Source organism: Dromaius novaehollandiae, chromosome 14 (genome assembly GCF_036370855.1).
Source record: "Dromaius novaehollandiae isolate bDroNov1 chromosome 14, bDroNov1.hap1, whole genome shotgun sequence".
Lineage (NCBI taxonomy): Eukaryota > Metazoa > Chordata > Aves > Casuariiformes > Dromaiidae > Dromaius > Dromaius novaehollandiae.
The window spans coordinates 10,790,036-10,814,365 of NC_088111.1; the positions used below are offsets into that span (position 1 = coordinate 10,790,036).

Sequence of the window (24,330 nt, forward strand, 5' to 3'; positions counted from 1 at the left end):
CCATAGCTTCACCAGCAGAGATCGTAACGCATGGATCCAGGCTTACATGTTACAACTTTTTGCTAGTACTTTTTTTCCGTCTGTGTATCAGCTGCACAGACTGCATACTGGTCCCTACCACGTCAGCTAGCGCGCGCGCGTGTGTGCGTGTGCACGCACCTGGCTAAACTGACGCTAGGAGACAACAGTGCAACGATTCAGCAGAAAAAGCCAAACCCTACACCCAGACGTCTTCCTGAAGGGAGAGCTTCTAACAGGGCCACAGACCAAGCTAACGCAGGCAGAGCGATGAAGCAAAACCTTCCCAGTGCAGGCGCAGTTTTCTGGATATACCGGCCGGCCTTCTCAAGCACGCTCCCAGCTCGCTCGCCCCCAAAGCCACTTTAGGGCACTTTGCTCCTGCAAGGGGAGGCTCACACAAGCCCCACCTTCACGCTACAGATCACGTTGCAGCAAGAAAGAAAAATGCAAAGAAAGGGAAGGGCTGTATGTAGCTCCTTGGGGCCCTCACCATCCCTCAGAGCGCAAATACCAGAACGGCACGCAGTCCTAGGGGAAGCCGATTCGCGTAAGAGCAGTCATTCGTAAGTCAGACGTAGTACAGAAATGAGAAAGACAGATACGATTTCAGAGGCCAACTTCATGTGAAGGCTCCAGGTGATTGCTAACGCCTCTGCTTTTACAGCAGTGTTGTCTTAAATTGCTTGTTTTGTCTTTCAAGTCAGTTTTAACAGAGCAATGAGATAATGGAAGAAAACTCCCGCTTTAGCAGCTCGGCTTGCTGGAGCGCTGAGCGCGGTGCTTGGGGAGCGGCGCTGCCGGGCGGGCCGGGCACCCGTACCCGCGCGTCTCAAAGCAGCCGCTCGTGCAGCGAGGTGCTCCAGCACCGGTCAGTCCTCGTCGGGGACGCGGCTACTCGCAGCGCAGCTCTGCCGATGTCGTATGACTCTCCAGGCGTTTTATTAGCGATGCAGTCATCTGTGCTGTACTTCCAATTACTGCTTCCCATTCAACCACTGTCTGTTTCCGATGGAAAAGAAAAGAACTAACGCAGGCACAAAAGAGTGAAAGTCTTCTCTAAATGTCACATTGCTGAATAAACCTCTTCCTAGCGAGTGTACATAAATGCCTGGGTACAAAGCAAAGCTACCGAGAGGAAAAGAATATCCCGGGACACTCTACACCGCCTGTTTTCTACAGATTCCACGCTTTCAGATGTCATTTTTAAATAAATAAATAAATAAATAAACCCACTGCTGAGAAGCAGCAGCGCATGCTTAAATGAAAAGCCTAAAGAGACAATATAAGAGAATTCCACCAAGGATTAATGAACAAATGTGATTAAAACTATCTACAGCTCTGGACCGCAGCCAAAAAGCTGCCAGCAGTATTTGATATGTAAATGCTTAAAACGTTCGCTGTGTGCACAGTCGTTGATGCAAAGCCTCTATAGAGGGTTTCTTCATCTAATTAGAGATATTGGTTTAGCAAACGTCGGAGTTTATAAAAACCCTCAACGTCTCATTATTCTTTTAAAATAGAATATTCATTTGTTTGGAATGTTTTCCAGTTATATCCCATGAAACCTCAAAATGCCTTTGGCTAATGAAAAACACCAGCCTTGTATCAGCTAATAAACCCCAGGGCTTTTATGGTAATAAAATACTCACCACATGCACTCATTAAAACTTCCTAACTTGTTGCTTTTGACTTTCTTTAGCTATTTCCCACGTATAAAGTAATCTGCTCAATTTCCAATTATTTTATAGTGCAATTTCATCACAAGCATTTAAATTACGCAGTATCTTATCAAACATACCACACTGCAGCACAGTCACTATAATACTGATCCAGCAAAACACTTAACAGCATGTGCTTAACTGTAGCACACTTGTAGTTCTTCTGAAATGATTCGACTTCCATTCTGTATCCTCATAAATCACTTCATGGATAAGGGTCTACATGTTCATATGTTAGAAGCAGCGGGTACAATGATTACACACAAGATTAAGAGCTGAGAGCTCTCATTTAACTAATCTTAGAGCTCTTAAGGGCACAATTGCGTTTATGAAGGAGACTTTCTCATGACAGGGAGGTCAAACCAACTGTACCTCAGTTTTTCCACCTCTACAGTGGATGCATCCCCTGACTCACCCACCTTTTGAGATTTAATTTATTTACAAAACATTAACGAGTTTCCCTCCGTCTCAGGAGTGCCTCTAAACTGGCCTTAGGAAACCGTGTCTGTGACCATGGCACTTTCTGAATGTCCCCACTGGCTGCAGCCAAAAGTAAAGCAGCAAGAAAAATGCTACCCTATAATACAGTGTAATATGCAGCTCTTTTTGTCCAATTTTAAAGCAACTTCTATGTTTCACAGCAAAACTATGAAGTGCATTACTTACAATAATGTTTTCTTTTCGTAAATGTAATTTTATGGAATCGCTAAGCCTGGACTATATGTATGCACATAAACAATGGCTGTAACGACAAAAACACTCGAACACAAAAGCTTCCGCTGTTCTTTCCAACTACGCGACTGCGTAGAACCGGGGACCCGTGCTGGACAACCCAAGAAAATCAGCTAACTGCAGGATGAACGCTTTCTAGAATAACCTGATGTTGGTCCATTCAACCCAGAGGTATTTTGCTGGAAAGAAAGGAAACATTTCGCCCTGATTCATTAAACAATTTTCTATTTATTTCTCTATTTAAATTTATGAATGATCAGCACATCAACAGTAATATCTTTCTTTTTCATCTTGCTAGACCAGAGCTTGAATGCATTCCAGATAGCCTTTGCTAAAAAGGTTTATAATTGCATATTTCCAACAGAAATTCTTAAGTAAATGAAGCGACATGTGTCTAACTTAGATAAGGGCTAGAAAACTTGTTTAAAGTGTATATTAGCTGTAAAGCAACATTCATTTCCCACCACATTCACAAGAGATGTGAATTTAGTTGAATTGCATATATGGAGGAAAGCTCAGACAAACATTTTTACAGTGATAGCAAAAACTGTTTATCTAGCCACACTGATATTCCTGTTATTCGTATTTGGAAAGCAAAATAATGCAGATCGGTGAAGAGAAAAATACTGGGAAGTGGGGCTTATACACTTTGAATTATAGTCTAATCCTAAGGTTCAGCATTTCTGGATAAGCAGCCCAAAGCCCTGGAGCTTACTCAGCACTGTCCCAGCTCCCGGTGCGGCGAGCTAAACGAGGGGGCAAATCTTGAGGAAACAGATTGCCTTTCAGCATTGGTGTGCTTCATGTTTATAATCAGACATTTCTGTTTAGGGGTATAGAAAAAAGAAGAAAAATAGGTATGGAAGCTAATTATTTTCAAATGATGAAAGTTTTGGGTTGAGGGACTGATGGAAAGGCTTTGGTTTTCTGTCTCGTTTTTTAGTTTTTCATGCCCATTCGATAGTCTTTAAGAATATAAGATGGTTAATGCTTTCAACACTGCCAGAGGGCACCAAACTCTGCCACGGCAGAGGAACGCTTGTAAGAAGGGAAGCTGCCAGAAAGCTGGAGAGAGACAGCGGAAATATTTACCCTAGGATACTTTTCAGGAATTGCGATATTATCCCTTACAAGTCCTAAGGCCAAATATTTTGAATGAAAACCAAAAATAGTTTCCATTGTTACGGCTGCTGCTGTGGTCGGTGACACAGTTCGGGAGGCCACGGGGGCCGGTGGGGCGGACGCCCCGGGGAAGGGGCAGCCCGGACACCCGGCGCAGGGCACGAGGCGGCTCCGCACCACCGGGCTCGCGCAGGGCTTTGCGGGAGGCTGGGAGAGGGCACCGCACGCGGAGGCGGCACAGACGGACAAGCAGCGTCTGGGCCATCCTGCGGACCAGGGTACGTGTCCACCTGCATCCGCAAGGCAACCGTGGCCGTCGCGCTGGCTGGAAACCAGCGCTTCCCGAACGGACCGCGTGGGCTCACCTCCAAGTATGAGCTGGCATTAATGCCTTAGTCCGCAGCTTTCACAGGCAGCTGCGGTTAGGACAGACGGAAAGGATTGGGATTTTCCTGATAAAGCCACCCTGGTTAGGTGGATGAGATCAATGAGTCCAGGTACGACAGTCACTAACCTTCTCCTATCAGGACTGTATGAAGCGACTGAATGCAGAGCACGAAGCTAATGAACACAAGGTATTCGCTGAAATTTCAGGGCAGAAATGCCTTTTTAATATTAGTGTCACAAGTCTATCATATTTTACATTTCCATCTATAAGGAAGTTGACTGTTGAAGTACAGGATCATTTTGATAGACAGAGAGCAGGAACCAGCATTTCACCTGAACAGGCTGGATACGCAGCTTTAAGCCATACTGCTATTTACACTGAGACTCTTCTTTAAAGGGCACCGATGCTCACAACTTCTCAATTTAATCATGTTGTCTGCTTAATTTTAACCCCTTCAAGGAAAAAAAAAGAACCAATGTCTTGTGTGCTTTTTCCCCAGAATTCTCTCTCTCTTCAGCATATTCCTATTTATCAACTTTTATGACAACCAAAGTTTTTTTCCACTAGAAAAAATAACATGTGGAACAAGAGACCCATGGGTAAATGCACCTTTTGTCCATTCTTACACCAGGTACGTTTTGAAAGAAAATAGGATACAAATAGTCCTAGCATCTTCAACCATGAGACAAGTTCCCTCTTTCAGTTACTTTAATCTATGGGAAAATACTTCTTTCTATCCACTTTTCAGCTGATAAAGCTGAAAATCTTTCTTGTGTGCAAAAGACTGTGGATTTCATTCCGTTTTCCTCTCTGCAATCCTCCAAAATCAGTGTTTCCTCTCAGCAATGTAAGCAAGAGCATCGGCCTGGTTCTATGTTCTTGGATTAGGCTATGGGAAAACATAATAAAAGTTTTATGGTAATTCCCAGTTTGGGGCCAGAATGATTAAATAGTGACGGTGTGTTGCTAACAGGTGCAGATAGCGTGTTATTAGTCTAAAATCAGCACTGTCCTCCCACCGTTCTGCCAACAGCTCTGGTTTTCCATGCTTACATGCTACGAAGCAGGTAATGCTCCGCAGGAAATGTCCACGAGCATCTGTTTTTTCCACAAAACCTATTCATTAATGTGTCCAAGTGACAGAAAGTAAAATCGCTGCCAGGTAGCACATGACTTCTAATAGTTATTGAAACATATGTGCCAAGATAACTATTTTTCACAAAGTTGCCTTTTCCCAGCACCACAGGAACAAGCCATTCTACTACTGATCAGTGGTATCAATGCAGAGATCAGTATAGGCAACGACCACATTTAACGAGCTAACAAACGAGCCCTTATCAACCAAAAAACAGGCCATCCTCCTACAGATGCTAGAATACAAATTGTAGGGATGCAGAACCACAAAAGAGTTAAGAAAGACATGACTATGCTTCGCTTAATTCACAAAAGGAACTGAACCCACTCAATATATTTGCTGCGAAGTATCTCAAAACCCCCTCAAAGATGTGAAATACTTGCCCAACCAGCTGTTAATACCCAAGGATATTTAATTATTAAAACCAAACATGATAGATTTTTAGGTTTATCAAAGCACTGGGATTTTATTTAGTACAGAGAGATGCTGCCTGCTTTGCATTTTTTTCAGTATTTGTCTGCTCTTGCATATTCATGTAGAACTCTCATCTTCTGATACGATACATCCCATTTTGATGAAAACAATAATCACTGATTAAATGAGCAAGTGAAGTGAGCTGCAGAAATGATCAACAAGTCCATTACTCAAATTAGTGAGACTTCAGTTAAAAGAAAAAAAATCTAGATATTGGGCTGAGTGGGATCTTTTTGTTTGTTTATACTGTCTATATTTCGTATTGCGCATTTTACATTCAGCAATTTTTTCTCACCTTCTCCAACATTAAATTACCTAGACTTCGGCATAAAAGAGAAGAAATCAAAATTAAACATGACCATAGATTTAAAGCAGTCATTCACTTTTCCATTGGATTTATACATTCCGCCACTCATCCGAGATTTTAGTTGTACAAAACACTAAGAAAAACACTTTCTGTTCATTAGGTTGAGTAATTATAATAAGAAATGATCACTTGGTTTAAAGAGAAGCAAGTGGGGAGAAAGAGGCTTTGAGAGCGTTTTCTGTAAAATTAACTCTCAGCCATAAGCAGCCTTAACAGTGCTGCCTCTTCCACCCTCTCAGGACTCCAGCGTTTCGTGGGATCACACCCTCCGTCAGTTTGGGACAACCTATCCAATCGGAGAGGAAATACTGTGGCTGCTGGGGAGGACGGCACCGTCCCTGCGGCACTTCCCGCCCGGAGGTGACCCTCCGAGAGCCAGACGGGGCTGGAGCCCTGTCATCACGTGCACGTGAGGGTGATACATTTACTAATGCCAACCTAAATCAGGCTGAGTGCCAGGGCCGGATACACCCAGGAGATCTACCTCGTATCAAAGTTCATAATTCTAGATGGCAAACAGCTTGTTCGGCTGTGGCCGGCTTGCAATTTAAGACTCATGAGGACCCTTCGGGATACGGTTGTTCAGGTGCCGCTTCTTCAGCTTCCACGTTAACGTTCAGTCATTTCTCAGTTTCTGACATGTAACTCGCTCTCACCCTTTTGTCTGTAAATCCTCTATGGTCCATGATTCCCTGTATCTCCCCACTCTTACCCATTTTTCACATCAGGAAATGAGAGCCATGAAATCATATCATCCCTATATCACTTTCAAAATCAAGAAGTACTAAAGAGCTGCTCATTGCCACCACAATATTCAACCGAAAACCCGTCGCCCTAGGCACTCCGATCGCCTCCGACAGCACCGCACACTGTCTCCCCACATCTCTGCTCCGTGCGGAGAAGACAGGGCGACAGGCGTGCTGAAAGATTCAAAGGTTCAGTGTCTTCCATCCTTCCCTTTCAATGTAGCAGGGAAGATGTGTCCAGGGAAGGAAGCTTTTTTTTTTTTTTTTTTTCTTCCCCCTAATCCCACACTTTCCAAGGAAAAGGCAAGAAGGAATATACACTTATCTAACAAGGTCTTGTTTTAATCTTCTAACTAGAGGTACCTCAAGAAACGAGAGGTGGAAGCCCACTATAAGGCACTCATTTGTTTGGATATGGCTAGACCACAGGGCCAAATGCGTTCCCGGCCCTGGGAAACGGGCTGCTGCCGTGAGAACTTTTCTCCTGCCGGGGAGACACCTATTGCTGAGGCCTTTGCACATACCTAATTTAAAAGTAATGTGAATTAGAGCAAACCAGTCCGTTCCCACAGCTCCTCATGGGCCTGCCACTCCCTTTGATCCCTGCGCTGCCGAATCAGCCTGTCGGAGCCTATCAGTTCACAGGACCAGAAGGCAAAACGGGGAAAATGGGGTCAGGTTAATGGAATTTAACCTTAATTCTGTGCCGAGCCCAAAAAGATGGAGGAACAGGGCCTGGGGGGGTGAAAGGGATAATGAACCGAGAGTTGACGGAAGGAAACTTAATTGGTTTTAACAACAGAAGGTCACATTTTGTTACCTTTATTTGGGTTGAGCAAGAATCTTATTTTGACAATTTGTGCCAGCTGATGACCTGCCCTATTCTTTCTTGGGCTGTTTTGGAAGAAGCCAGCGAAGAAGGCAGCACTAGGATGGCTGGCACGAACATGTGCCAAAGAGGAGGTATAAGCGAGAAAATGTCAACGGGAACGTACGGATCCATTAACTGAAATAGCCGGGGTTGAAGAGCAGACAACGGGGAGGGTGGAAGGCCGGTGCTCCCACTCAGTGCTATGCTCAACAGAGCAGCAGCCGATATAGTCTTGTTTAATCATGAGATCAATTGAAGCAAACTGCTAATTCAAGATCCAAGAAAAGACTGCACAAATGGGCAAGTGGACCTCCTCGCCCTCCCTGACCCTCTGTCTAGCAGACAGGAGGGGACCTTGAGGGACACTGTGGCTGCCTCTCCCCACTGCTTTGCAATGGTTCCCGAACGCACAAAGATCCTCCCAGCTCTTTGTGATGGCCACCAGTGTGCCCTGAAGGGCAACGCAGGCTCTTAAAACACCAAATGTATGTATTTAACACAGATAAAAGAGCTCAGCGTGTTGTAGCGCTTGGCTGTACTTCTGTAGGTCATCAGCAACCTGCCCCGAGTACTGCAGGAACGACCTCCAGTGCCGACACTCAACCGCCTACGCCAAGGTACAGTAACAACGCTGACCCTTACAGAGCAGGCACAGCCACAGCTGCTGCAATCTCTTACCACGGAAACCGCCTGAAAGCTCCCTCGCATTCAGTTGGCGTGGTGCATCCCGTCTTCAGAACACAACGATTTGAGTTGGTGATAAAACATTCTCCAAGACTGCCCCAATTATTTAAAGCCATGGTGTGACACAAATAACCAATTTGTATTTATACACCCTTTAGTCTCCAGATGCCCAAAGAAAGTGTTGTTTCAAGATTACTTGCTAGAAATTTCTTTGGGGCAACAAACTTTTAAACAAAGATTGACTCTGTACTTGGAAATGACTTGGCCCCAAACCAGTTCCTCATGTGGCAAAAGAGTGCAATTATCTTGATGAAAGGTTAGGGATGCTTGTGCCTACAGCCGATTCGTCAAGTAATGCTGAAGGATGGATATAATTAAACTGTGTGCGGCGGAGTGGAATGCATGCTACAACGAACCGTTTAGGATCTCATCCCCTCAGATCAGCCTGGAGTTAAAGAAGTGCAGCCACAGATGTATCGAAGTCTATCCAGCACCACTTTATATCTATCATGCTTATAGAGATAGAGTCAGAAGTATCGTATAATGCACTAATAGTGTTGTGCAGGTAAAGCAGAAATGAAGTATTCGAATGTAGTAAGATGAGACTGTAAAAATCATCTAGCCATTGATTCCACCATAGATTGTATGGCAAAATGTTTCAACCGGTCTTGGATTTCTGCACCACAGAAAGTCAGGCCAAAGCTTCCAGAATAACTCAAGACCTACAGTTTCTACTGTCCGGTGCTACTTAATGAAAGGAATTCTTGGGAAAAAACCTGGGAGAAAGAACTGCATTCTGCAGCATGACCAGAAAGATCATCTACTCTGGCTTTAACACGCACAGCAGTGCCACACATCTCGATTCTGCAGGCACTACTCTTCTCGGAGTCACCTAAGCTCCGTAGCACTGTATATCCACCCAGATACTGCTCTAGATCTACAGAGATGGGAGAGCTGAGCTAGGGCCCCCCTGCTTTTATAGATTAGTGAGGTGGGGTTTGCTCCCTGTGGAGAGAGGGAAGACGAAGGGTCTCATCAGCAGCACCCTCACAGGAGGGCACCCAGGAGGACCTTGGCCAGGTGCTTCCTGTCCCTGTCCTGCAGTCTCCCCTGGCCAACCACGCAGGAGGCCGTGGACCCTGCATCGTCTGAGGGACCTGCACTAAAAGAGAGCAGCAAGCAGGCAGAGGAATGCCGAGAGCTGCTGTACAGGTCAATAAAGTAATTCATATCAGCTTTCCCCCAAAATTGCCAGGAGTGAGGAACGGCCTGTGGCCAGCTGGTTCTTCTTAACTCACACAGGCTTCTGCGCAACCAGGAGCTCCTGCTGGGTCTGAGTCCAGGGAACAGGCAGCTGAAACTGGATGCTGCTGCCACCCTTGTGCTCTAACCACGGCGGGTTAGTATGGCATTTTATTTACACAAAACAGCTTTCTCTTTTTGGAATACATCTATTTTCCCAAAGCAGCTTTAATTCTATTCTGGGGTTTTAAGGTACTTCGTTCAGTTCTGCCCTTCAGCTTATTTGGTATTAAAAATGTCAAAGTGCACAAAGTCATTAAAACTAAAACAAGACCCAAATGTATGTATACATTGGATGAAAAATCTTTTAACACTGAATATCACTCAACTCTCTTACACTAGTCTAGTTAGGTGAAAGAGTTCATCTCTTCCTCTCCTTTCTACTTCAACATCACCACCAAAAAACTGAACCAGAACAACATTTTTGCTTACTCTTTAATGGCCTTGTGGTTGGGAACTATGAAGGGTGACTTGGGAAAGGTATAATAGTGCATGTTGTTATTCCATCTTCCCTTTGAACTTCTACCAGATATTATTTTGCAGCTGTTTTATTATAAGTAGCATCCTGAATTCTTAACAAAAAGTGTCTTAATGGCAATTTCAACAGATTTTTAATTTCCTGAGAGAATTCTGCAGGGCTACAAAGGGAGAGCACGTTTAAAATGCAGTACTGTAAGAGGAATGTTTCCCTCTTTCAAGTAGTTTCATCTTTCTGCGTTTGATAATGATTTTATTGAACTTTCTAAAAAACAGCTGAAGGACACATTAAAGGGTTTCTGCTCACAAAAGACAGGTAAACACCACAAGGAGCTGTTTCTCTGCAGCTTCTTTGACCCACCTCACAATTAAATACAGGGAATAAAGGCGACTTGAGGCACAGCAACAGCAAAGCAGAGGAGGATCTTACCGGGAACTCCCTAACGATCGCCTTCCAGCTACATCATCAAACCTCACCCAAGCTTTTCGCCCAGGAATGCAACGGGAAGTGGAGCATCATCGAGAAGGTTCCCACTACTGGGCAGCTCCTGGGAGACAAGCTGACTGTGGATTTAAAGTACAATAGCTATTCTGCACTAAGAACCCATTTTGTAACTTGGTTACCCCAGACTATGTCTCCACAGAGACAACTTCTAAGTGAAATACAGCTTTCATAAATAGCCCTGGAGCTATGAAGGAAACAGCTGAGCCTGCAAGATCCCTCATACAACTCAATGCCTTGCTCAGCCCCGACAGATCAGTTTTCCTTACAAAAATACTAGAGTATGTTATATATTATTCCAGCATCCTGAAGACAAAAGATGAAACTGTGTTGCATGGGAACCAATGCTGCACATTAGCACAATATTCGTATTATTACTGTTCATAGATAAGGCTGAATGATATCCAGCGAAGAATGGCATTAAATTCTCCTTTACAAGATCAAATATTTTCTCAATCATAAATAAGTAAAAAATAAAGCACATCCAGAAGGCAAATGGTGAACAGACGAAGACCCTTTGGCTCTTCGCTGGAGAACCTCCCAGCGAGCAGCTCCGAGCCAAGACGAGCGAGGAGGCGCTCGCAGCCGCCGCAGTGCCGCCACGCTGCAGCGCCTGGCACCCGGGGCTTTCGTCTGCCAGGCCTGGCCTCCGAGCGGTCCCAGGCGCTGGCTCAGACGCTTCAGTTCACACAGGACGCGATGAAGGGCTCGATGTTTAGCACTGCAATCAACACGATAACGTACTGCCAAGTACAAGGGCACTTTGAGTAATAGTGCTATTCGAAAAACGTGCTTTATTGATGCATCTTTAATCTGCATGCACTGTGGAGAAGCCTGGATAGCCAAAGCAGTCACCAATTTGGGGTGCACTTATTTTTGTTGCCAGACTGAGGCTGCTATGGAGAATATTTCAGCACTGCTAAGTATCCATAAAGTTCCCAAGAGCTGTGGATGTTACAGCTCTCCGAAAAACAAAAGCTGCTTTATAGCGTTAAACCCAGGAGGAGAGGTGGAGAAAACGCAACGCTCTCAGCTGCTGTGGCTGCACAAAGAAAGGGTGGGTCCCTCAGCACTAACGTCTGCCAGGTTGAAGAAAATATTATGTTAACACCAGATGTAAATAAAATCTGTAAGCCGCAATAATTTCAACATTTCACCCCACCCTTTGTGAACAGCATGTGCAAAAACACTGCTTTGCCAACCACTGGATAATTCAACAGTAAAACAGAAAATTAGGATAGCAGGCCCAAAAGACAACCCTGGAAAATATATATAATTCTCAACCAAATGTACTGGTGAAGTAAGTAACGAGGAAGAGAAGAGCTTATTTGAGGGATTTAAGAAAGGAACATATTTGAAATTATAAGAGAATGCAGATTCAAGAAAAACACAGATAAAGTCCCTTTTTGCACAGGAGAAAGGACTGCCCGCGAAGCGCCGAGAGCGGACTGACGGCTGGCTCGCCAGATAAAGATATTCTGAACGAACAAAACCGCACACGACGTCAGCTACAACACTGCGATAAAAACCTCAGGCATCGGCATCTTAACAGATGTCGTACTGCCAAAGCTACCTGCTCTGCACTCCCATCTAGATGTATAGATATGATTTATCAGCGCTTCAGCTCAGCATAGCATTTGAAAGCACACTTCAAAACCCGCCGCATTACTTCCCCGTGCCCGACTCCGGCGGCAAGGCCTGGATTTCAGAGGAGTACTGCAATGGGTGGCTCTGTTAGGAGCGTGAGGTCAAATTCAGCGCTGGAAAGTCAGTATCCCTTACACAGAATTTCATGCCTAGGGACAACTTAACTAATAACAGGAAGGAATGAACTGTAAAGAGACGGCTCTAAAGTCTGAATCTCAGGGAGACACAAAGAACTATTAAACTACATCAAGCAAAAACGATGAGAAGTTGGGAGAGACAGACAGGGCAGCTGCTTTCCGAGACAGTATTTCTGGTGATCCTATCGCCATTAAACAGCTCCATCAGCCCCGGGAGCTGCTGGCTTCTGGATTTCTAGTTTTGTAACCACAAAGAAAGCATAGTTGGGTCTCAAACATTTCCCACATGTGCTATGCAAGATCTATTTTTTTTTATTTCAGTTCTAAGAAGTGACTGTGTTTTAAGTACTGCATTTCAAGCTTTCTGAAAAGCTGAGCGCTTTTGCAAAAGCAAGCTGGACAGCTGGGAGTCCGGATTACTCATTCAATGAGAACCGCATTCTCCCACTTTTTTTCTCCCCATCATCTGCTCCAAAGGCTCTGTCATTTGCGCAAGGGCCCAGGTGAAATCTGAGCAGGTCACAGTAAATTTGACAGAGCAAAAACCACCTCTGATGCAGTTTATATAGAGTGGTAGTCACCCAGGCCTCAAGGGATCAATCTGGACCAGTGACTGAAACAAGGAAATTGCTAATCTCCCATACAGATTTGAGACCTGAAAAATAATGCAAAAGAGTGGTGAAACATGTTTCCCAAAGGTTGAAATTATTTCCAAAACCTTATACTGATAATTATTTTTATCTGCCAACAGACCTGAAAAACAAAAAACCCATTCCCACCACTCCCTCCTTTCCACTTCTGGCAAACAACCTTCTGCCCAGTGTCCCAGGACCTTAGCCAGAAGTCATCACTTTTGTTACGAATTTGCCGATACTCCTCTTCAGCCAGCTGCTAACAGAGGAGAAGGATTTTAAATAATGACTTTTTCTCACAGCCATTTGGTGTTCAGTTTCCTTTTTTGATACCCAAAGGAAGCAGTTCCTGGTGCCCAGTATAACACCAGTATCCGACACAGTTGTGTAAGTCATCAGGGATGAAAGCCTTGATGAAGATAGCTGAGTGAAAGGACAGTTGTATCACTGCTAGGCTGTCCTACTACATTTACATTTGGCAGGAGTTCAAACAAAACTGCTTATTTTGGGAAGGTATCTTTGCTAACAACCCTTCGAAGCAGTCAGGAGTGCGATCGGTTGGACAGAAAATGGGTCGGGGAGCCAGACTGCCCCATCCACTGCTGACTGGCTGACTGGACTGGAAATACCTACCTGAAAAAAAAGGTTTGCCTACTTCATAGGGCATCCTTCAAGTTTCTAAGGAGCATCTAAATCTTCAGATGAACATGTCCATTTAGTATTACAAATGTTATCTTGACCATCAGTCAAAGGAGACCACAAAGAAACAGGAGCACATCAGCCAGTCTCTGCCACCTAATTCTTCTTAATTAATGACAACAATTCTGAATGACAAACCTCCTCTCTACAAATTGCATCAACTTTGGCAACTGCTGCTGCAAGTACCAGTCCTGCTCAGATCACTGCATTTGCCCTCTGGAGTTTGTACCATCCTTTCCCAGATGCTATCTGTATTTTCATACAAATTTCATTCAAGTTCCAGAACTCTACTGAACACATCTCATTTGACCTAGTCTTCAAAATGCAGGCTTGGGCTCTTGTGGGAGATACGGCTATGTAATCTTTATTCTAAAATGAACTGATCTACACAGCACCAACTAGTTAAAAAAAAAAAAAGTAGTTTTACTGGGTTTCTTTTAAGTTCATTTGTTATACCTGATTGCTCATAATTGAAAATCTAGTAGTATCTGCATTCCTGACTACATTAATAAGCCACTCTATTTTCTTCCTATGCTGAAGTACTCCCCAAGCCTCTGCTAATAATATTGCCTGACCTTTATTAAAGACCAAGCATTAGCTGGCAATTAGATTTGGTGATCCCTTTGGTGATTGAGACTCAGTGATTTACTGTAAGTTATAAATAGTTCAATTGTTTCATTACGTTTATTCTTTATACAAGCTCTGTGGCCAGGTAAGCACTGACATGACATTCACTGTTAAATGATCTCATTAAACTTCTTAATTTAAGTGGTGCGACACTTTGCCTGCCACATTATCCAAGGACTCCTGCAACGCACATTAAACATGCAACATCGATAGGTGCTCTACCACAGTTCACCTTGTTGGGGGTGAAATTTCAGTCCCTGAACACACGGTTGACTACCTGATGCTGTTTGTCAGAGACAATAAATAATGCAAATAGATATCCATGTAAAATAAGAGGTTAAAGACATCAGCAGCTTTCCCACAGAGTTTTGAAAGAGGCTGTCAAAGGAGAAGACTTAAAACCATGAAAAGACACCAGTAAAATTTAAAAGTTGAGGAAAAACAAGGTTTTTTTAAAATTTCTTTATGAATGTAATGACTGCGAGAGATACCTTGCCAGCCCTGGAGGCATGTGCCCTTCATTTATTCACAGCCTTAGTGCTGCGTCCAAAAAGACTTCCTCAAGCAAAGGAAGGGGACGTGGCAGAAAGCCTCGGCCCGTGTCGTCCGCAGAGCTCTGCCCTAGCCACGTCAGCCCTCGCTCTCCTACCGAGCACGTGCGATGGCCGGGGGGCCACGGACTTGAGGGGGGGCTGACACGCCAAGTCACTGCCCTTAGGCCAGCAGATGACCTGCACGGCCTCACAACCAAAAGCCACAGAATTTTGTTACGGGCTTCCTCACGTGCAGACTGCGTTTGCTAGTGGTGATCTACGGCGCAGTGACACCTAGAAGCACAGGGATCGGGACCGCCTTTCTGCTAGGTGCCAAATCGAAATGACAGACTCCACACCAAGGCTTCGCGAATTAAACATTAAGGCTGGAGGATAACAACAGCGGTCTCTGAATCTTCTTAGGTGCCCTATGCTTTATTTTACGTGTTTGAACTGCTCCCTCCCAGAATGAACAGCTCTGACTTTTTATTCTGCCTTGAACAGCGCAATCTTTGACATCTGCTTCTGGAGGTTTCTTCTGAAGGATGAAGGGCTCTTAGGAACCGTAATGGAGCCTGTGAATATCCCAGACTGCTCTCCAGACAGATATGGGCTTCATCATACAGCATTAACCCCACATACTGAATGTGTTTTTCGGACTCGTAAGGCTGGATTAGTTTTTATTATCAGAAGAGAAGCCGTAAAGGTTTCCACGTTACAGATGGACTGGCAGATGGGAAGCGAAAGCTTAATGCGAAGCGGTCCTGGATAAAAACTATTAATCCACAAAATTCATATGTTCCTATGCAGGGAAACCTAGCAAAAAACACTGCAATATGACTAACCCGTGTGAGAAGTGTAAACTGCCTCTAGCGCATTATCTGACAAATCATGGCATGACGGCTGAAAGAAGAAAAAAAGCCCCAAACACCCTATTTACTATTTCCTGGAAAAACAATCAGCTCTCTATGCGGTACACAGAAAGGTAATGTCTTCCCAAAGATCGTAAAGAATATTAATTTATAGCAACTCCACTATGAAACTGGAATTGACTCATATATATTTTTGATGAGATAACATTTTACAGGGTTTATAGCTGCAACATTACATATTCCAAAAATTTAACGGTACCTATAAGTCACTGTCATTAAAGTTGTAGCATTAAAAAAAGGCTTTCTATTTCTTGTTCAAGCGCACCGCACAGAGGGGAAGCGTATTTTCATCAATTCTGGTGACAGCGTGCTTTGGCAGAAGGGGAAGCGGCAGGTCGGACGGTGCCGAGAGCCCCCGCGGGCTGGAGACGGGAGCGGGGGGACGCACGTCCTCCCAGGATCTCCACCACAAGGAAACGAGTGGCCGGAATTTTTCCAGCTGAACGGCACTCGTTCGGCGTTTCGGCGACTGTAAGATACTACAGTATTATTACAAAGCAGCCCTTAATGCAGGGCAGACCACAGCCTCCGCAAGAAATCCTGTGATTATTTATGGCCACGTCTATAAGTGATTAATCCCATCTGGCCCCGCAGTTCGACGTGCTGCCCAGGGTCGCAGCCTCTGCGTCACGGGAGGATGTCCAGGGAAGACTCTCGACCCCACAGACATTACTCTGCTGCTTATCATCAGCCCAGCGATCCCCACTGGGAAAATGAATTATGGAAAATCACAGGCTAGCCCTTCCCAAAACTCAACAGATATGCAGACTACTAAGGACCCTCTTTTACAGCCACAAATAACATGTTAAAACTTTTAAGTCACTCTCTGTTGGACACCAAAAGCATCTGAACCAGATGCATCGTGAAAAATCGGGAGTTCTTAATTCAAATCCCCATATTCTAATATCCACGTAACCTCTCTGACTCTTGTGCTCTTCCCCAGTTTTCTGCCCCGAAATGTGCTGCATTTCTCTGGCAGTGCTTAGAGACGGGCACCAGCCATAAAGCCTTTCATCCGTCCTCACAAACCCTTCCCAAGGCAAAAACTCATGTTGATTTCAATTTTCACTTCAGTGGGAGCAGCAGCTCCAGGAAGGGGCCCAGAATTTGAGAGAGATCTTACAGAAACCTAATCAGCAAAAGGCAATGAAAGCATCTAATATTCTATTTTTGCTATTAGCAAGCATTAAAAGCAAATTATGTCATCGCTCATTAGACAATTACCCAAGAAAGTTATTTCCCCTTTTCTCAACTCCTTTTAACATTCAGGGAAATAGAAGTCACAAGGAGAATTTCCCCTTTTCCTCTTCTTGATAACTCTTATAGCCTAAAAACAACAGCTTAACCACATTTAGAATTTTTTTTTAAGGACTATCTGCTTTTGCACAATGTAGTAAACCTTACTGAACGCAGCTGTGGGGCCTGGGTTATGTAAATCCAGAAAGAATATAATTTTACTTAAAATCACAAGCCTTGTCATGTGGAGATGTGTGAAGTTCTTTGCCTGATGCCGTCTGAATAAAGATATTCAGGCAACGGCTGGTGTTGAAAATATAATTGACTCCTAGCAACTTATTTGTCACTTCTACTATCATTATCCTCTGCAGAAGAAGTACCGAGAAAAGGAAAAGAAAAAATTATTTTCATTGAATCTATATTCACATCTTCAACACTTTTAAGGCGTCAAATCAAACTGTTGATCAGAGCTCTGTGAGGGAGGAGTCTCCACACTTGGGGTTCGTTTGCTTAGCTGCACTGCTTTACTGCTGCTTTTCTCATCGCCTCTGGCAAATGCCCCATGCTGGAAATAACAACTCAGTAGAGTTGCCCTGTCCCTCCTAGGCAAGCAGTGTAGATATGCGGGGTACAGTCAGGCTTAGCTAGCGTCTCTACGACCAAAGCGTGGGTATCAGACACCAGCCTCACCAAGATGAGTCTTCTGCTGTAAGACAGAAGAAACTGTCCCTCTGACCTCTACCTCTTGCAGCACAGCACAGACGCCTTGTCCTTTATATCATTAAACACTTTTGGAGCAGAACATGCACGTTCTTAACATACTCATCGTACCTGATTGGGTAGTCAGCAGCACTGAGGTTAATGAAGAAATCCCATGGCCAGTCATTCATCTCCATTAAGTCCCTCATGCTCTGCAGGTAGGTGGACAAAAGACTTGCTCCTCCCCAGATAGTTGCCATTCTCCAAGAAGTTACTCTCACATTTGGGTACTGGCTGGCAAACTGGAGCACTTGCCGGTGTAAGTAATTGGATCGCTTTGCAGGAAAAAAAAAGTAATACATTCAAGTTACTCTGTCCAGAATTCTTCCTCCCTGTACTGACAGTCCAGCTGTACTTCTTGAATACTGCCGTTTCCAGATCAGCTCATTGCAGCCTGGAGCCCATGCTACTTCCAGTATGCGGAGGGCTCTGAAGAATCACCTTACTGAGCTTTTCCATGGTTTTGCCCTAGCTTGTGAAAGTGCACAACCTTCTTTTGCTAAATGCTAATTTGGAAGTGTGCGGAGCCCCTCTGGAATATTCTTTTTATTACTACTACGGTAATCACTAATCCCTGTAATTAACTCTTATTTATCATTTGTCATCAGTAGATTCCAAAGGGCCTTATTAATGGAGCTGACTAGTCACTACCTCCATTTTACAGTGGGAAGTAAGGCAGTTTGTCCAAGGCACCTCAGTTCAGCTCTCCATCCAATGGGCCACAACTGTCAGCCTACATCAACTTATCAAGTACCAATGTACAACGGGCAGACACAGATACTAGCAGACACATAAGGAGAAATAAAGGCTGTTACATAGGGAAGATAACAAAAAAGGAAAAAAAACATGGCTCCAAATATAACAGATGGAGAAACAAAAAGTGAGGTGTACTGTAAGCAGCAGAGGTAAAGAGAAGGCGAAGAAGATGACAAAGATGGGTAGACTGACAGATGGCGAGACAGGCAGTTCATAACCAGTGATATATTACCTTGTCAACGTGAATGTAATAAAAATGGTCTTTATGGTAAATAGCCTTAAACATGCGTTGGAGCTGCCGAGAAGCTCTGCCATGCACCACCAAGACAAACGCGATCCTGACGGGGTTGGCGGGCATGTACTCCACGGAGTCCTCGTCCCACTGCACGTTGTTGTTGGCCTTTCCTGTTTGGAAACAAAACACAGGACACCTCTGAGCGATCCGCAGAGCAGGGACGCAGAGAGCAGTACACCATCCAGACTCATTTTTTCAAACGACTGCTACTGGCAGCGATTGCTCACGAGAGGTGCCAGAGCGCAGGCCGTGGAGGCCCCGCTCCACCCTCCGCCGAGAGCACAGGCTGCCCAGCGCGCGGGCAGCAGCTGTGCCAGGTCGCCCCGCGCCGCCCTGCCAGCACGCTGCGCCAGCGGGAATTAGCACGGAGAAGCACGCAAACGCTTCTGATCGTTAACTGCGTCAGACCGGGCTCTATCAGACCACGCGCATTTGCGTCTCCAGAGGAATCGCCTCAAAGTTTCAAAGCACGCAAAAAACGCCAAGGCCAGTTTCTCCCCACCTGCCCTCTGGCAAAAAAGAAAAGGCCGCGTTTTATCAAAAGATCCTCACTCATTCCTGCGATCTGAACAGCTCTGCTGAGAAGCTGGAGAAACTCTGAGACTTAACAGCAGCCAAGGAGTTGGCTTATTATCGTGACTGATAGCATCTATTTGCGATGGCAGAGGCATCCGGGAACATTTAAAGGGCAACCTGCACATCTTGCTTCTTCAGGCGTGACAGGAAGCCTTACAATCCTGTTTATAATTTATTTTCACTTTTATTTTAACGCAAGAATTTCTGTTCTCCATTTTCTAAAGAAAACACTGCAGTTTAAGGTTATGACAGGATGTAGTGATTAACTGAAGAGCTGGAGGGACATTTGTATTCAGGAATTCAAAGTGCTTTGGCTTTTGTGTGGCATCTCTTCAATTGAAAAACCCGAACAGGATGGAAGAAAAATATCCTTTCATTCAAAAACTGACACTCTTATTTTTCCATTAAACAACCTCTTCAGTCCTCTGATCTTGTGAGGACCTCTCTCAGCAAAAATGATTTAGGAAGATATCTGAAATTTTGAATGCAAGCAGAACAAGGAAACAAATTGCCCCCAAAGCTGCAATCTCGTGCGAGACGGCTAACACAACTGCTCCCACTCCTGCACAACCTTTGGGCCAAGCAGGACGCTCCAGACCCGGTGCGCAGGCGCGTGCCAGCTCACGCTCCGGCCTCGGTCAGCGGGGAGTGCGGTCTCGCCCACGGCAGCACAGGGGCTCCCTGGCCCTCGCACGCTCTGCGCGCCTGGGGGAGAGGAACGGCGAGGCGAACGAACCCTGCCCGGTCTGAACGGACGCCCCGCGGACAGGCAGCACACCCGTGAGCAGCCACGGGGGGACAGGGTTTTAACCTGCTTCGCTGCAAAGTTGTTTCTCCCTCTGCCCTCTCAGAAACAGGGCAGAACTGGGGTCTACGCTGCTTTGCAGACACTACGCTACTCACCTTTTTCCTCCGGCATAAGAAGTTTTTTCCTCTCTGCTGGAAAGGCTGGGGTTTTTCCTACCTTCCCAAGAAAAGCTTAGTGAGCCAATTAAGCATCAGAGGGAGTTAGACATTAATTGATGCAATTTAGCAGGTCCAGGCCAGATATTCCTATTACTAGAGGTGAGGAGTCCCTAACCAAGCAGAATGTGAAAGGCCCACAGCAAACTTGGGAGCATTAAAGGCAGATCCGCTAACGGCCAGCGAACCCCAGGGACGTTTCACCCTCTCAGCAGCACCCTTATAATTCGCACGGTGGGTTGGAGACCTGGACCAGGCTGGGAAGGGGACAGATGCTGCAGGCATCTCGGAGAAGGATGACATCCTACACAAATAACTTGGTGTTACACGGTAATAAAGCTTTAGCTGTAAGCAAACCATATCCGCATGCCTCTCACTTCTTTTCCATTTGGCTGAATTTCTGAATACCTCAACTGGCTACTACTTTTACAAAAATTAAGCTTCTGAAAACACCTTTGAGTTAAGTATTGCTGCTGCTGCCTGGAGTGGGAACCACTGAGGAGCTTGGAGCTTCTGGCTCAGTCACCATCTTTTCAACTTGACATGAATTCTCTGTTTCTTCCCATAAACATTCAGGACTGTTTCAGGCAAGCCACATCCAGCTGCTGCAATCCAAGGAGTGCCTCCATGGGATGCCTCCACCTTCTCCCACCTGCACCGACGCACCAGCTCAAGACTAGCTCTATGCATGGTGTGGATGCAGTAGATGCCAGCTAGGTTGTGTGATGAACCTGAGGCTGCACTTGGGCACAGTTATCAGATAGTACAGGTATAGCCATGAAGCTCACTGCACCTTCCAAAACATCTCCAAAAGTTATGATCAAAGATGTTAATTTCTGCTTGATTTGATATAAGTAGCAAGAAAGTAGATGTTTGCCAAGTGTGAAGAGAGAGTAACTCAGAGGGAAAGATGCTTTTTTCAGTTTTTGGAAACAGGAAATATATGTTGATAAAAGTAAACAATACCAAAAGCTTTCTATTTTTATACATATTAATTACAAAACAAAATTTGAACAAGCAAAAAAACTCTTTTCTTAATCCTTGCTGTTGCATCTTCTCCTTTTTAAACAGGACAGCACATACCCAGAAAGAGAGACTGATCAGAAGTTTGCAGAGTACGATTTCAGATTATCTACACCTGATCCTCTTAAATATACTGAAATGCCATTTTTCCATAAGTAATTGACATATTCTTTTTTAAATAACCACAAGGGATATATCTGGCTCCAGTGGCAGCAGCATATTGTGGAAAGAGGTGGTTTCAACATCTCCCATAAATCTCCCTCACGTTCCTTCTCTTTAGCAGTGCAAGCAACCTGTCTCCCCGGTGGGCTCGATTCAAGTAAAAATTTGTCCTTCCTGCTCTAGAGATCCAGAAAAGCTGTACGTATAAGAGAGGTGGCCAGTCTCTGGAATAAGGCTCTTTGCGTAACACACAGCTACGTGCCTGCCCAGGAACGCAGTCCTTGGACAATGAACACGAGAGAACCTACCAGGTCAGAGCGGTCCATGGAAAGGCCTTCTCCTCCTGGCAGACCCCCAGAGAACATCTCTCTCTAGTAGGGCTACCCATCGCTTAGAGCAATGTCAGTGCCTGCAGCCTTATTAAGGCTGCCCATCAGGAAGCTCCTGGCACCTTGATGTCCCTTCTGAGAGTGATTCAACAACTTAAATGGTATTTCTATAAAGATTCATCCATCACTAACAGTAGGACTTAGACAGACAGCATTAAAAGATTAGAAAAAACTTAATAAACTTAATGTCTTTTATCATTTTCAGTTTATCGTGGACGTGGGCATTTTCTCAGCTTTACGGTTTCTCCCACATAGCTGATCACTCCCCACGTGTTTGTTTAGGTCTTCTGCACAGCAACAGGGACAGAAAGCAATTGCAAAAGAAAGAGAATATTCAATTGCAATTGCTAAAACCACCAGTTATTCTTTTAAACCGCTCTGATTTCAAGCTGATGATGTCCCGTTGACAGACTGAAGTATTTTTAGTGGTTTTTATTACATTTTTGGATAACTCTTTTCTGAAATTAGTGGCTTTCTACAATGACATGTAAAAGGTGAGAGGAATTTTAAAACAGCTGTACTGCGAAGCTTTTATTTTAAACTAACTTGCTTTCAATACCCACACTGTCATTTATCTAACAATTACTGAGAACAAAATCCTGCCAAATTTTCATCTGAAATGACACCTCACTTCATCAGGTTTCTGTAATAAATTCCTGTAGCAACTTATTTCCCTCTTTGTGATTTTCCTACTCTAGCCTTTTTTTTCCATGTGTTTCCTTGTTGTTTCCCTTTTAAGTTCAGGTTTTTCTAGCACCATCCTCCACCTGCACACTGTTATAGCCTCTTTAATCTAATCCTTTTCTCGGCTGCCTGGAATTTCATGCAGGTAAGAATGTTGTATTTTTTCCACATATCGGAAAAGCTGCTGCTTCTGCTGGAGTCTGTTACTTCCCTGTTTTCACTCTGTAGTTCATTAGCAGCCTCTATTTAGCAGACTGCTCCGCTCATAATGAACCACACCAGTTTGCAAGTAAGATGGAATCAGCAGGAAACATAAAGTTGAGCATCTCTTTCAAGTACAGTGGGACTTCATTTTCAAGTGTTAAAGATAGAGTTGGGTAAATCATATCAGCATTAGACTAGCCCTAACCATCGCCCTTATGTAAGACCTCTCCTGCAAGTGTGCACCAAAGTCGTCCCCAGCTGGTAAGGCCCCCGTGCTAATTACCTGCCTATCACGTAGGAGTGCGTCCCCTTCTCGATGTTAGGCTATAGGACATAAAAGACACATCAGATGCTTTTCAATTAACAACATACCATATGGCGGTGATAAAAGTCTAACTGGATTTTAAAACAGTACTTGCATTTGATAGCTACTTCAATGCCATCATTATATTGCGCTCTGCCGCACGCTGGAGCTCACGCAGGATACCGCTGCCGTTGGCCTCCACTCTTGGCCACTTCAGCCCCACGAAGAGCAGCTGGCAAGATCCGTTTCCTCTGGCTGGTGCCAGCCAGCCCTGCACAGTGTCCCGCTCTCTGCTCTCCCTCCTCCTTCTCGCCCAAGGACTCACCAGCAGTTTGCTGCCCTCCTGCCATTCCTACAACTCAACATCACCACCACTGGCCACCTCCCCAGGGGCCATCTTCTGTCTTTCCAAGGAAAACGGACCAAGCCAGCAATGAATTCCCATCTTTTTCTACTCCTGATTGTTTATGGCAGCGTCTCAATTAAAGTGCAGGGAGCTGAATCTGATCCCACCTACAAGAAGCTTCTCCAAGCATGTAAAACTCTGGATTTATTCTCCATCCTCTAATCCTGGTCAGTGCGTGCCTTGCCTGTACAGTGAACCTTCTTAGGGATTTAGGGAATTCCCTTTTTCTACAGTGTCTTATGCAGATCAGTGTTTTATAAAACGCAATACAGTGCCCACAGTGTTAAGGCAAGGTAAAAGAAAAACCCTCAAGAATACCAAGTTACCGTCCTATCTTGGGAGTATAGCTCTAACTGAGGAAACAGACGGGGAAACAGTTCCACCCACATGAGCGAGCGGGTAGAGCGGATGGACCTGTCCTCATTACTCCCGTGGGGCACACGTAAACCAGCAGCTCTGGTCACACTTAGTAGTTGTTGTCTGTAAATTTCTGAAAGTTCACAGTGTCATTGCATACTGGTAACAGCGGATAGAAAAGTGACGTCTAACGCTGTCTTACTGCAGAGGAACTGCCACATGGAGCACTCAACAAAAAAGACAGTGCTCACATGGATCATAAAAAAAATTTTTAGCTCTTGTAACAAAATGCATTTACTTTGCTATTGTAAAAAGTGGCATTTTGCACGGTGACCAAATGCCTTTCATAAACATACTTGGTAAAAATGAAGTTGCACTTCTGGCTTCCTACCCAAAGCGTAACTCAGCCTACACCACCGTTAGGAAGAATGCACATACCTATTTTTGCATGTAACAGGAGAATCTCCCTT

At 44.7% G+C, this 24,330-nt stretch overlaps 1 protein-coding gene across 2 annotated transcripts in view; it reads right to left on the bottom strand.

Annotated features, from left to right (window-relative positions):
• XYLT1 (xylosyltransferase 1) overlaps positions 1 to 24,330 on the bottom strand; it is a 218,896-nt gene that overhangs the window by 55,043 nt on the left and 139,523 nt on the right. For both annotated transcript variants that reach the window (XM_064520332.1, XM_064520331.1), the window contains 2 exons: positions 18,730 to 18,902; positions 17,814 to 18,016 (listed from right to left, as the gene is read on the bottom strand). In XM_064520332.1, the coding sequence (XP_064376402.1) occupies positions 17,814 to 18,016; positions 18,730 to 18,902 (376 nt within the window). The remainder of the gene's footprint in view (positions 1 to 17,813; positions 18,017 to 18,729; positions 18,903 to 24,330) is intronic.